The 12,279-nt window shown below is 40.5% G+C and overlaps 1 protein-coding gene across 2 annotated transcripts in view; it reads right to left on the reverse strand.

Moving 5' to 3' along the window:
• FTO (FTO alpha-ketoglutarate dependent dioxygenase) overlaps window positions 1–12,279 on the reverse strand; it is a 372,377-nt gene that overhangs the window by 190,654 nt on the left and 169,444 nt on the right. For both annotated transcript variants that reach the window (XM_027618868.2, XM_027618869.2), the window contains exon 7: window positions 9,107–9,226. In XM_027618868.2, the coding sequence (XP_027474669.1) occupies window positions 9,107–9,226 (120 nt within the window). The remainder of the gene's footprint in view (window positions 1–9,106; window positions 9,227–12,279) is intronic.

A 12,279-nucleotide genomic window follows, 5' to 3' on the forward strand; every position in this document is an offset into this window, starting at 1 on the left:
AACAAATGCAAAGGCCATGATGCAGGAGGAGGCTGGGGCATGTTCTAAGGACAGTAGGAGGGTGAGTGGGGGGCTGGAAGGGAGGAGAAATAATGTTCGGGGGGGAGCAGACCCTGTAGTGCTCTAGGCTCGTTGAGAGGAAGTGGGATGTCTGCATGTGATGATAAGTTTGGGCTGGGGAGTGAAATACCAGACTTATATTTTAAAGGAACACTCTCTAGGGACGCCTGGGTGGCTCTGTCGGTTAAGCATCTGCCTTGGGCTCAAGTCCTGATCCCAGGGTCCTGGGATTGAGTCCCACATTGGGCTCCCTGCTCAGGGGAGAGTCTGCTTCTCCCTTTGCCTGTCGCTCCCCCGGCTTGTGCACGCACTCTCTCTCTCTCTGACAAATGAATAAAATCTTTTTAAAAAATAAAGGAACACTATCACAGGGATGGACGCAGGGTGGTAGAAGCAGGGAGGCTATATGAACAAATGATGGTGGTTCTTACCAAAGTGGTAGCACAGGGGGTGGTGAAGGGTGGCCAGATCATGAATATTTTGAAAACAGAGTTAACAGGATTCACCGATAAATCAAGAGATAAATCAAGAGAACACTAAGGTTACAGGTTGAGTAACTGGACAGTGCAAATTACTGAATTGTGTGATCCTGGAGATTATAGGAATCAAGAGTTTGGTTTGAGATATGTTAAATTTGAGATATTATGACTAAATAGCTAAACATGGCCCATCTTGCCCAACCACTATTCAAGTCTCCGAGACATCAGACCCCAGTACCCAGATAACAGAGAATTTATTACAGGCACTGGAATATCCTACCACTTCCATCCATTAAAACATTCACTATTAACTGCATGAAAAGTATATGATGCTAAATAAAATACAAGCCCTCTTGATCCCCCAACATCTGTTAAAGATCTGATGCATTATTCTGGGTATTTCATAATTGCTCATTTAAATTAATAATATTTAAGGAAAGGGATATACATTATCAAGCTACCACCTGTTCCAAGTCTTCATGACCAAAGCAGATATGTCTGAAACAGTAGAAATTAATTTTGAGTATTGCCATAGTACTCCAGATTTTTATTTGAAGGCTAATTCTGTCAGTCAATCAAAAACAGGTTGGAGGTTATCTGAGATTTTTATACATATCAAGGAAAAATTTACAAATGAGATCGTCACAGGTGGTTCCAGATGGGCTGAGGTCAAGTAGAAGAAGTACAAAAAAAGTCAATCATAATTTACGTGTTAGGGGAAAAGATGGTGTTAAAAACATCATCTACAAATGATCACAGAGATACTTTCAGGAATACTGAAAAGGCAACATATCAAGTTTCCCTTAGTTTAAAAAAAGGTCATTCTTTTGCAGATGTCAATGAAAAGAGAGCAGATCATGGTTGTTACCCTTAATGCACAGAAGAGCCAACTTAATGTGTTCCCAGAGCTCTCTGGTAAGTCAGACTTTGGCACTGGGAGCACATTTCTCCACAGAGACATTTTTGCAAAATATGGAGAGATTCCCAGCCCAGCTTCCCAAAGTATTTAGCCCACCGTGGGGTAGAAACATTACCAGAGTAGCACTGGGCTCCAATTCATTGAGTCCCTCTGGCTCCAGGACTGACCCCAGTTCTGGAGGAAGGGAGATGAGAAAAGGGGAGGGACGCCATCACTAAGGGGGACTCAGTCAAATGACCTCTAAGTAAGGGCTCCTAAACTGAGGACTGTCTACACTTCCTTTTAAAATCACTGGTGGTGGGGCGCCTGGGTGTCAACAGGTTAAGTGTCTGCCTTTGGCTCAGGTCATGATCTTAGGATCCTGGGATGGAGCCCCACGTTGGGCTCCACGGTCGGCGGGGAGTTTGTTTCTCCTGCTCTCTCTGCCCCATCCCCTGCTCGTGCTCTCTCTCTCTCTCTCTCAAATAAATAAGATCCTTAAAAAAATAAAATAAAATCGGGGCACCTGAGTGGCTCAGTCGTTGGGCATCTGCCTTCAACTCAGGTCACAATCCCAGGGTCCTGGCATCGAGCCCACGATCGGGGTCCCTGCTCAGTGGGAAGCCTGCTTCTCCCTCCCCCACTCCCCCTGCTTGTGTTCCCTCTCTCGCTGTGTGTCTCTCCGTCAAATAAATAAATAAAAATCTTTTAAAAAATTAAATAAATTAAATAAATTAAAATCACCAGTGCTAGTGCCTGCATGTGTACAGTATTTTATATGTTATGTACTTTTTCATTAGATCATCGTAACAATTTTCTTCAGAAGGTAACAGTTTTAGGGACCATTCATTAACCAACTTGGGGGAAAAAAGATCCTATAATCTTGATAACGTTCCCAACAACTAGCACACATCCTTTGGAGATCTTGTTTTTCTTTCAAAACTGTAGGCCTGACGATTTTTTTAAACATAACTTCATTCTTCTAAACAGAGACTCTTCTAGAATATTTCAAAGGTCTTTCTAAGAAGATAAACGACAGACTAGAGCTGAATTTAATGCCCCACTCCCCACCTCAGCCACCCTCCAAAAGAACTAGAAGAAATAAGGTATAGAATTGTTTGGGGCTGTAACTTTTCCAGGAAAGAATGGAAATTACTGACACCCCAATCTGGCACCTGGGGTTCTGATTCATATCTGAAATGCTATGATGGTTGGCTAGTCAAAGGAATCCAAAAGAAATGCCAGCAGCCAAGGCTGCAAGAGCACCCCCAGGGGAAAGAAGCAGGATCTTCACACCTCTGCATCAATCTGAAATCTGGCGTGGTTACAATTACTTAAAACAACCAAATTTGTCTATTTGAAAAGAAAACAGAACATGTGTGAAACGTGCACATGTGCCTGTGTGTGAGTGTGTGCACGTGTGTGTGTGTGTGTGTGTATTTAACAAAGGCTAGTAAAATGTAGCTAAAGCCTATGGAATCGAGGCTAAAAGAGAAACTGTGGCTGTTTATTCCAGGTTTTCTCTGCGTGTGCTAACAAGAGTTAAGAGAGATGGCAAGGCTCATACTTGGGAGTTTCCCAGTTTCCGTCACTCTGTCTCGCTGTTCTCGGATTCTTTAGCCTTGTTCCTCTTGTGTGCAGAGCAGAGGCACCTGAACGATCCTCTTAACATTCCTGGGATGTAAAAGGCACATCCTAGTGCTTGGTACCAATAAAGCTCAACTCCCATACAGCACATGTAAGGGTTAAAAACAGAAAGTCCTACCCACTGGTTTGCTCTGATATTCCTGGAGATATTGTCACTGGATGTATCCTCAGTAGAATTCTATTCAACACCTCTGTCTTTAAGTACAAAGCTGTAGGCTGTAGCAGCTTTAAGAAACATAAGTATCCCTTTTTTCTGCTGCACAGTATCTGTGTGGGAAATTCTCTAAAGGGGTTTAAGTATTTACCCTGAACACTATCAGACGGTTTCTAAAATTTTCCTTATCCAGTTGCAAAAACACTTCAAAGAGAATCATAAACATAGTCCTTTGTGCTTTCGATGCACATTCTGTTTCTCAAGCTTAAGCCTGAATTCTCTTGGAATTGTAAATTTTTTTCCCCAAAAAGACAGGATACACAATGCTTTTTTTTTTTTAATTCATTACTAAGTCTGCAGCAACTAAGGGAAAAACTGGAAAACTCGGAGAGAAATCCAGAAGGCAATCAAAAAAGGAATCAAAACCTGTTAGAAATTCATTGCTAAATTACACGTACAATTTCCTCTCAGATATTTTACTCTTAATAGAACAATGTGGCTGTGGGGAACGGCGGTGGGGGGCTGGGGAGGGAGGAGAGTGGAAAGCACCAACCTTCAGTGAACACGTTTAAGATAACAAAAAAGGTGAGCCCAGGATTTTTAGCCACTGTAGCTGAAAAATGACTTTTTTTTCTTTTTTTTTCTCCAAATTTCCAAAGTTAAATATAGAGGACCCCAAACTCAGTGTCTGTGTAAATAATTTGAATTATTGGATACTTGTGACTGTTTACCTGCCTCCAATCTGTGCTTATCCTGAGCCACTCAGCACTGCACCAATCAAAAACGGGAGAAGGGAACTTAAATTTTAATTTAAAACCACCCAGACATCTCACACCAGATCCTAAATTACTATAATATATTCTGCTCCTTTATCAGTGATGCTACTTCTGAAAAATGGAAGCAAGGATTATGTTTGCAAATATAATTCAGTATATACATTCACACTAAAAGGGGAGATATTTATATATACACCCACATATATTTACACAGACGTATATAAATATGAGTTGGCAACTTCACTATTAACATGGGCAGAAAATTAATAAGTATATCCCTTTCTTCCTCATACCCTCCAAAATCTTTAATCTTATAAGAAAGCTTAAAATGAACTTAGCTAATTGAACTGTAATAGAATAACCAATAATGGGATACCGAGTATATATTTCAGTGTATGAAAAAGCAGCCTTGTTCCTCTGTTCAGCTACAAAGAATTTAATCTAAAGCATTGTGATGATAGCTTCATTAATCTCTCCAAAAACAAACAAACTGCTCCTCGGCTCAGTCACTGCCCAGGACTGTGTAACCTATACTAGGAAAGGCTCCACCAGACAGCCGTGGACAGGCTCCTGGCATGAGCTCTCCCAGATGATTTACACAGGCCAAAATGACAAGGAAAAACGCATGACTCATCTCGAAATTAAACTATTATAACGAACTTGTAAAGGACAACCTTTACATTCATAAGTACCTTTCTCTCTTAAAACTTTTAACAACAAGAAACTGGTAACAGAATTAAATAAAACACCTACTCGTTTTCCAGGTCTCTCTGCTCTCCTGTGCCAAATTTTAACATAAATGGGTAGAATTTAATGCAGCCTATCGCTTACCTAACATAATTATATATTGTGTTTTACATGGTTTCAAAACGGATACATTAAAATGATCCTGTCTTGGCTCCTTCCCACTAAAGTCAATAAAGGTTATGAAGGCCAACTGCCATATTAAACGCACTGCTATCCCAGCACGAAGAACTGTCAAGACAGGAAATGCAATTCAAAACATTCAAAATGATCAGGATTCTACTCTTTTCTTCTAAAAGAAAGAAGCACTAAAAAAAAAAAAAGAAGAAGAAGAAATTTCTCTCTAGTATATCAATCATCAGTACTTCTGAAAATGTTTACTCTGGAAATTATTCTAGAATATTTCCATTGGATTATACTAAATTGACCTTTTGTTTTTTAAGGTCAAAGGGAAATGAATAAATGTCATCAATTTAGAGGACATCACACCTAGCATTCTTTCTCGTATCATTGTGAATTTGATGGTGTTAAAACGTTTTTATAGGTAAAATAAATGTCAGTTTTGCAAAGTGCGATACCAGACCCTGAGAGACAAATGGCCTATCCATTGAATCTCTGGCTACAGCAAGACTTCCTCACCTCACAGGAGACTTTGGCTTTTCATATTTCTCTTCGCCCAGAAAGCAAAGCTTATACAGTTTCTTTCAAATGGTAACTCTCTCTTATCCTGAAGAGTCACCTCATAACACACTAATCTTGGTTGTGAGGTGGTGGGTTGGTTTAAGAAAATAAAATAAAATACAAATATCTGAATAGCGTTCCAGGGTTATAATAATACCATCCTGAACAGGGAGCAAAGATGAGAAGAAAAAGTAAGCCTAAATTCTTAGGTTATACGAAAGGGTTGTGCTGCTTTGGGCTTAATGGCTCATAAATTCATGAGGTAATATTCAGGGAAAATGTGATATTTTATCAGAATGTCATTCAAATATAAGGTTTAACATTTACATCACAAGAACAAGCACAGAGTAAAACTATCCTGGGGCGGGGGGGGGGGGGGGGGGGGGGGGGGGGCGGGGAGCGGGGGGGGGGGAGAAGTGGCGAGAATAAACAATGTGTTAAAAACAGTGCTTGCTGGAACAGAGAATGGGAAGCAGAGGCTAGGGGAGTTTTAGACGCAGTGGACTAAACGTTCTGAAATATGTGACTGGTTATGACATGTGAAGAAGCAATTACCATTAAGGGAAGAAATGTGATTGCAAAGCTCATTTTCCATTCTTCTGTATCCAACCTGAGACTACACCTTCCAACCACAAAGTGGTGGAAAAAAAAAAAAAAGGAACACCGAGACAGAGAGAAATCACACCACCAGTCTCTTCCCTGGTACAAGGGCCGTCAGAGGTTGCTTTACTCATAAGCAAAAGGTGAAAAGTAATGTACATACTGCCTAAGGTTTTTTTGTTTTGTTTTGTTTTGTTTTCACCAAAAGAGATCGATACTATGGTGCAGAACGGACAAAATACGTTAATTACAGAAGTCTTTCCACAACACACACATGATTTTACAATTAAAAAAAAAAGCACAGAGATAAAGAAGAATCATTTGTCTAAAAGGATAATACTTTTGAGTAATATATTCCCTGGAAGCAAAGTATGTTCAGAAATGCTGTTCAGATTAGTCTAATTCTACAGAATCCAAATGTGCACCAAACACTGCACTTTTTATGTTAAATTGCTGTTGAATTTGTTAACCCACAACTGATTTCCTGTGTTATGGAATCTTGGAGATTACAGCTAACTTGAAGCAACAGGGATAATTCTTGACAGTTAATGGTACGTTTGTACGCATTTTCCTCAAAGGCCAGCATCTTGAAGCCTCAAACTGGTGGCTCAACATTGCCCCCTACTGCTTGCAACTGAGAACATGGAAGGTGGGCTGGTACAAAGCAGGAATTCTAGGCGCCCAGTACCAGCACCGCCCCCCCAGTACACAAATACCAGACGGCACTGCACTAACAGAGCCACAGAACCATAGACTTTACTTTCCCAAATGATCATTATCTTCTGTCTCTTCCAATAGCAAAAATAAACTATTATGAATTTGTTAAAGGTCATTTAAAGAGGCTTGAAGCCATGCTTAAATTTAATTTGGAAGCATCATCCCTTTTATCTTGGCCCAAACCTTCACTCAGCTGATAATGATCACCCTGAGGCTGGCTGAGGAGAGACACTGGGGCCATTGATTTCACTCAGAACACTCAGTAATGCCACACCAACTGCAAGGAAACTCGCTCTGGAGCCCTCCCAAGATTGTTCTTCTTGGTATTTTTTGCACAAGAGTCATAAAGTAAACAGAAGATATTCCAACTAACTAATGTGCCATGGCCCGATTAAAAAAAAGAAAATTATAACTAAAGCTTTTACATGAATTCATAATGAATGTAATCAGTAAGTTCCCAACACCAAACACTACTCTTCAGAAGAAGAAAAAACAAAACAAAACCTTGAACAAAAGCAATGCAAAGAATTTTTTTTGAACAAAATCAATGAGTTCCTTTCTTATTTATTTGCCAATTCAAATTTTCTAATCTGCGGAGTTGTCAAATTACAATCCCAAAGTCAACCTGATGTCTTAAGAGTCAAAGTCTGGCCAATAAAGAGGTTCTTCTAACTCATATGTAAATGGACAAAACCAGAATAACACAGTAAAAAATTCCCTGAAACTGAAGCTGCCTTTATATATACATCCCATAAAAATGGAGCATACACTACACAGCCTAATTTTAGGAACAGAACTAAGGAGATTAAGGCATGGACTTTTCATTACCTCCAACTCAGTTTTACAATGCTCAGTTTTACACTGAGACTCAGGTCTTTGGAGGAACCCATTTTTGTGATACTGTTAGTACAATAAAAGGAGGATTATAACATTCCTTCCTCAGACATATATCCATGAAAAGGCATGATTTAAAGATCTGAGGAGATGTCTGGAAAGCAAGGACTTCCGGATTCTGACGTAGACTTTCAAACTAAGACCCCTTCAGGGTTGTGACTTGATATTTTCATTATTATAAAATAGGGGTGAGCACCAGCTACACATTTTTGCAGACCAGTTCACTGTTTCCAGTACATTTCCAAGTCTGGGCAGTGGTACTACCTCTAGAGTTGGGCAGGCTTTTATCACTTTTCCACTACGTTCCCAAGTCAATGGTTTGGAGGCAGGACAGTGAGGCAGTGAAGGGCATGACCCTAGAGCCAGCCTTCCTGAGTTCAAATCCCAGGTCCCCCACTTCAAGGGCTGTATGATCTTGAGGAAGACCTTTTGTGGTTCAGTCTCCTGATTTATGAAATAGAGAACCATCATACCTACTTCATGGGGTTGTCATAAAAGTTAAATAAGTTATATATAAAACATTCGGAATAGTGCCTCGTAATTCATAAGTATCACATAAGAGTCTGCTATTATTACTACTATTTAAATTAAGACAATTCAAAACTTGCAAGTGGCCTCAACTCTCCCTCCAGCCACACTTCCCGACTACATCCCCTGACTCCTTGCTCCAGGGCACGCTGTCCTTCCCCACCTGCCATCCTGTTAGTACACTTCCTGGAGCCTGATGTTCCTCTCCAAATGCCCTATCTGACCCTACTCCTCCCCATCCAAAGTCCCCAAAAGCCACATCTGCTGTTTCACAACAGTCCGGGTCCAGTGCTCTGAAGTTAATACTCCCTCCTCTGGACCGTGATTTTTTTTTTTTTTTTTTAATCTCTATTACAGGCTTTCATTTTAGCTAATGTAACACCTGGCTACATTCATGTCTCTCTCCTTGTTAAACTGAACGTCGTGGTTAAGAGCACAAGCCACACGACCAGACAGCCTGGGTCCCCATCTTGCTCAGCCACTCGCTCTCTGACCTTGGGGGCAAGGCACTTAATTTCTCAATGTCTCAGTTTTCACATCTATAAATTAAGATTCATAAGAGCTTCTACACTTCATAGGGCTGTTGTATGAATTTCAGAAGTTAATCCGGGGAAAACCCTTAGAACGGTGCCTGGTGAGTCTGAAAGGGCAAATGAATTTTAAATCTTCTTGCTGCACTGCTGTTCCCTCTACGTCACTTCCTAGCATGTGTCCAACATGGTGCCTTGTATGTTGGAAATACTCGATAAAACACTCACTGAACTAAACTGAGCTTGTACAGACAAAATTGGGGCTGTTCCTTACCAAGAGTTACCTGACTTAATAGTTTAGAATAATGAATTATGTATTTCCCTATGCAAATTAGGCAGCAGAGGAGTCACAGAGCAGAGCATCCCAGAAAATATGGTCCCGGACCTCATGTACTTACCACGCCTTCCATCTTCTTCCACAGTCCTTCCAGTTGAGTCATGGGTTGACACCACCAATCAGTGCACTTTCTGTATCGATTGCCTTGAAACCAATACTGTCGCAGCCACTCGAACTCGACCTGGGGACCATAAGGAGAAGGCAGTTGTTATAATGCCCTCGTGAGGGACAGTCAAGGACAATAAGGTCGTCACTCGATTCTCCTCCAGTCACTTAATTGCCACAGGGTGAGAAAAGGTGAGAAAAGCTCAGCCTAACCAGTTTTCAATATAACTTGGAGTCTCCAGAGCATCTCTGCAAAGCCAAGAAAAGAGCAGTCTTAAAACAGGTCTTCTTAGCGAGAAAACCTAGCTTAGGGTGGGGAAGGGTTTTCCATCACGTTTATTAGTCATACGTGAGGAAACTCTATGTTCATCAACAAATCCTGAAAAAAAACTTAATTAATAAAAATAAATTTTACCAAAAAAAGCAAAACAAAACACAAATACTGAGATCCTAAAGTATACAGCAGCCTGCACTCTGTAGGGAAGATATGATCAAAATCAGTTTCTTTTAAACATCTTTATTAAAGACTAGTACTTAGAGCAAAACACAGACACATATTAAGAGATACCAATTTCAAGTTCCTTAAATTTAAAACCAATAAAGAATTTACTATGGGCCAGGAGGGGCTGGTGAGAATCCTAGCCCTTATAACGAAATAATACAAAGTTAATTGTAGGGGTGTGTATTAAAGTTACAGGCATTCAAATTGTTACTTTTCAACTCAGGGCACATGATAATAGGTAGAAAGAGCAGCAAAGACATTAATAATTGCTTTTCCTTCCTATGAACTTACTATGGTTATTATTATGGTTATTATTTGCCGCCTTAGCATTCCTCCTTCTGTTCTAGCAAAACCCCGCTATTCATTTGGTAACTGAGCCCCCCTCCCCAGTCCCAGTCCATGTGGTCTGGGGAGAGCTCCAGCCCCAATACCAGGGGTGGAGTGTGCCACCCAAGTGTCAGCCAATCAGCCCACCACATTTCTCTAGTCACAGAATCGGGTATGGGGGCAATCACCGTATGTTCAATCACAGCAAGTCTGAAGACTGACAAGATTCAGGAAGAGCATTCCATAACCATTTTGCCACAAATGGGGAAAATGGAGACAACAAAGTAGGAAGCGACTGCAAGATAAAATGATAAAAACCACATGGTGATACCACCTGGCCCTTGATCAAGCTGTTCCTGAAGCCTTTTCTACTTAAGCCAATTCAGGCTGAGTTTTCTGTCCCTTGCAACTGAAACAATCCCAATATATGTAGATGAGAGGCTGAGTAAAGTTTTGGAAGGGTAAGAAACTGTTTTCTATCCACTTCCCATATATTCAAAAACTCATCTTCAACTTGAAAAGAATCAAATTTTATTGTCAAAGTACAAGTCTATTCATCCCCCAAACTCTTTTTACCTCTGCCCTCTAAAGAAGTGTAGAGCTTTCACAGCTTAATGTTGGGTCATCTGACTTTGCTCAGGTAATCGTGTTCCCTACACAGACAAACTATTATAATCTTTACCTGTTACCACAAAGAATTTTTGTGTTTATCCATATTGAACTTTCATGAGGCAAACAAAAGCAACTTGTGAAGATTTAACAATGGTGAAAATGGCTCAAATAACTAACCTGAGAACACCCAGTCATATGAAAGGATTTTAGTTTACATTAACCAAATGTTTGTTTGATATGTAGGACTGATCTCAGTTAAAGCTGTTTAAACAAAAAAAAAAAAAAAAGAAGAATGTAGACAATATTAAGACAATAGTTGCTGAACCTTATCGGTGGTATTAAGAGACAGTTGTAAACTTGACTGCTCTGAAGGGAGAGCGAATACAAGTGTAGTTCAACTCTGAAGATACAGGTTTAACAACATTATTTATTACAAGATGACTTACTTTTAAGAGATTTTGCATGAAATGTGTTCACGCTACCAGGAACAGCCTATCAGCATGGCATCACGCCCTATGTCAGGGAGAGCTGAAAAGATTTTAAAAGGTTTTCCTATCTTGAGGCCAGTTATTTCCATTGTTGAGGACACTGTGGTATCCCACGAAAGAAAATCGATTATCCTATGTAATTAGCTCATTCACCTATTAGGGTCTAGATTTCAGGAACTTAAAACTCAGAAGGCACTATTTTAATTTTTTTTCGTCCCTAAACTGTGGGGATCAGAAAGGAAAAGTTACTGGGTGGATGCTGCGTAAAAGCTGAAGGATCAGGATTCAGAATAGAAGGGAAGCCTGAATTTCTTCAGGGCTAAAAAATAAAAAATAAAATAAGTAGTAAATAAATCAAAGGCCAACCATAGCAACTGACCAATAAAGTTCTAGGCATGCTAGGAGTAGGGTCTCTATCCCTTTTCCAGGGTATGGTGCCCCCGGGGAGCTCATAACTATCAGAGCAGAAATAAGAGACAAGCCATCAGGAGGGCTGCGGCTGACGTGAGGCCAAGGACACGCCATGGGTGACGCAGATCCCCAAAGATGTGAGCCTCAGGGAGACAACACACAGGAACTCTCTGGAGGTTCTCTCGGACTTCACAATGCTTATGAACCAAACTCCCAGATTTTGGACATGCCCTTAAAGGAAATTCACTATGATACAACCTTTGGTCCAATGCAACACAAAGGTAAGCAATGCCCCCAGGTATTTACCCAAAGCCTACTGACAACCTGGAGGCCTTGCAGGTTCTTGAAGAGCCGACTGAATGATCAGAGCAATATGCAAATATGTCCACAACAGTGTCAGCTTCATAACTGACTCGGAAAACCATCTCTTCAAAGCCTCATAACTAACCTGTACCTGGAACAATCTAAAAGATCTGCCAAGAAACACTTTTCTTCTAAAAGATGTTTAAGAAAAGTCTGAAGGGGAAGAAACCTGCCTACCTGAAACCTTAGGCATTCAACAGTAAAGTTCAAAATCACATTTATGAGCTACTGCATCACCATATATTGTAAATTATTTCCATTCTCTTACGGGTAAAGCAACTGTCACCTACTTTTCTTCTGCCAAGTTAGTGGGCTCTTGGTTTGGCCCCAGCTCAGCTCACGCAGTTCCCTCATGAGATGCGTGAGCAGGCCCACTGGGGTTAATGTCTCACTGTAATAAGTGAAATAAGTTATCTCACTGAGAAA

This window comes from Zalophus californianus, chromosome 17 (assembly GCF_009762305.2).
Source record: "Zalophus californianus isolate mZalCal1 chromosome 17, mZalCal1.pri.v2, whole genome shotgun sequence".
Lineage (NCBI taxonomy): Eukaryota > Metazoa > Chordata > Mammalia > Carnivora > Otariidae > Zalophus > Zalophus californianus.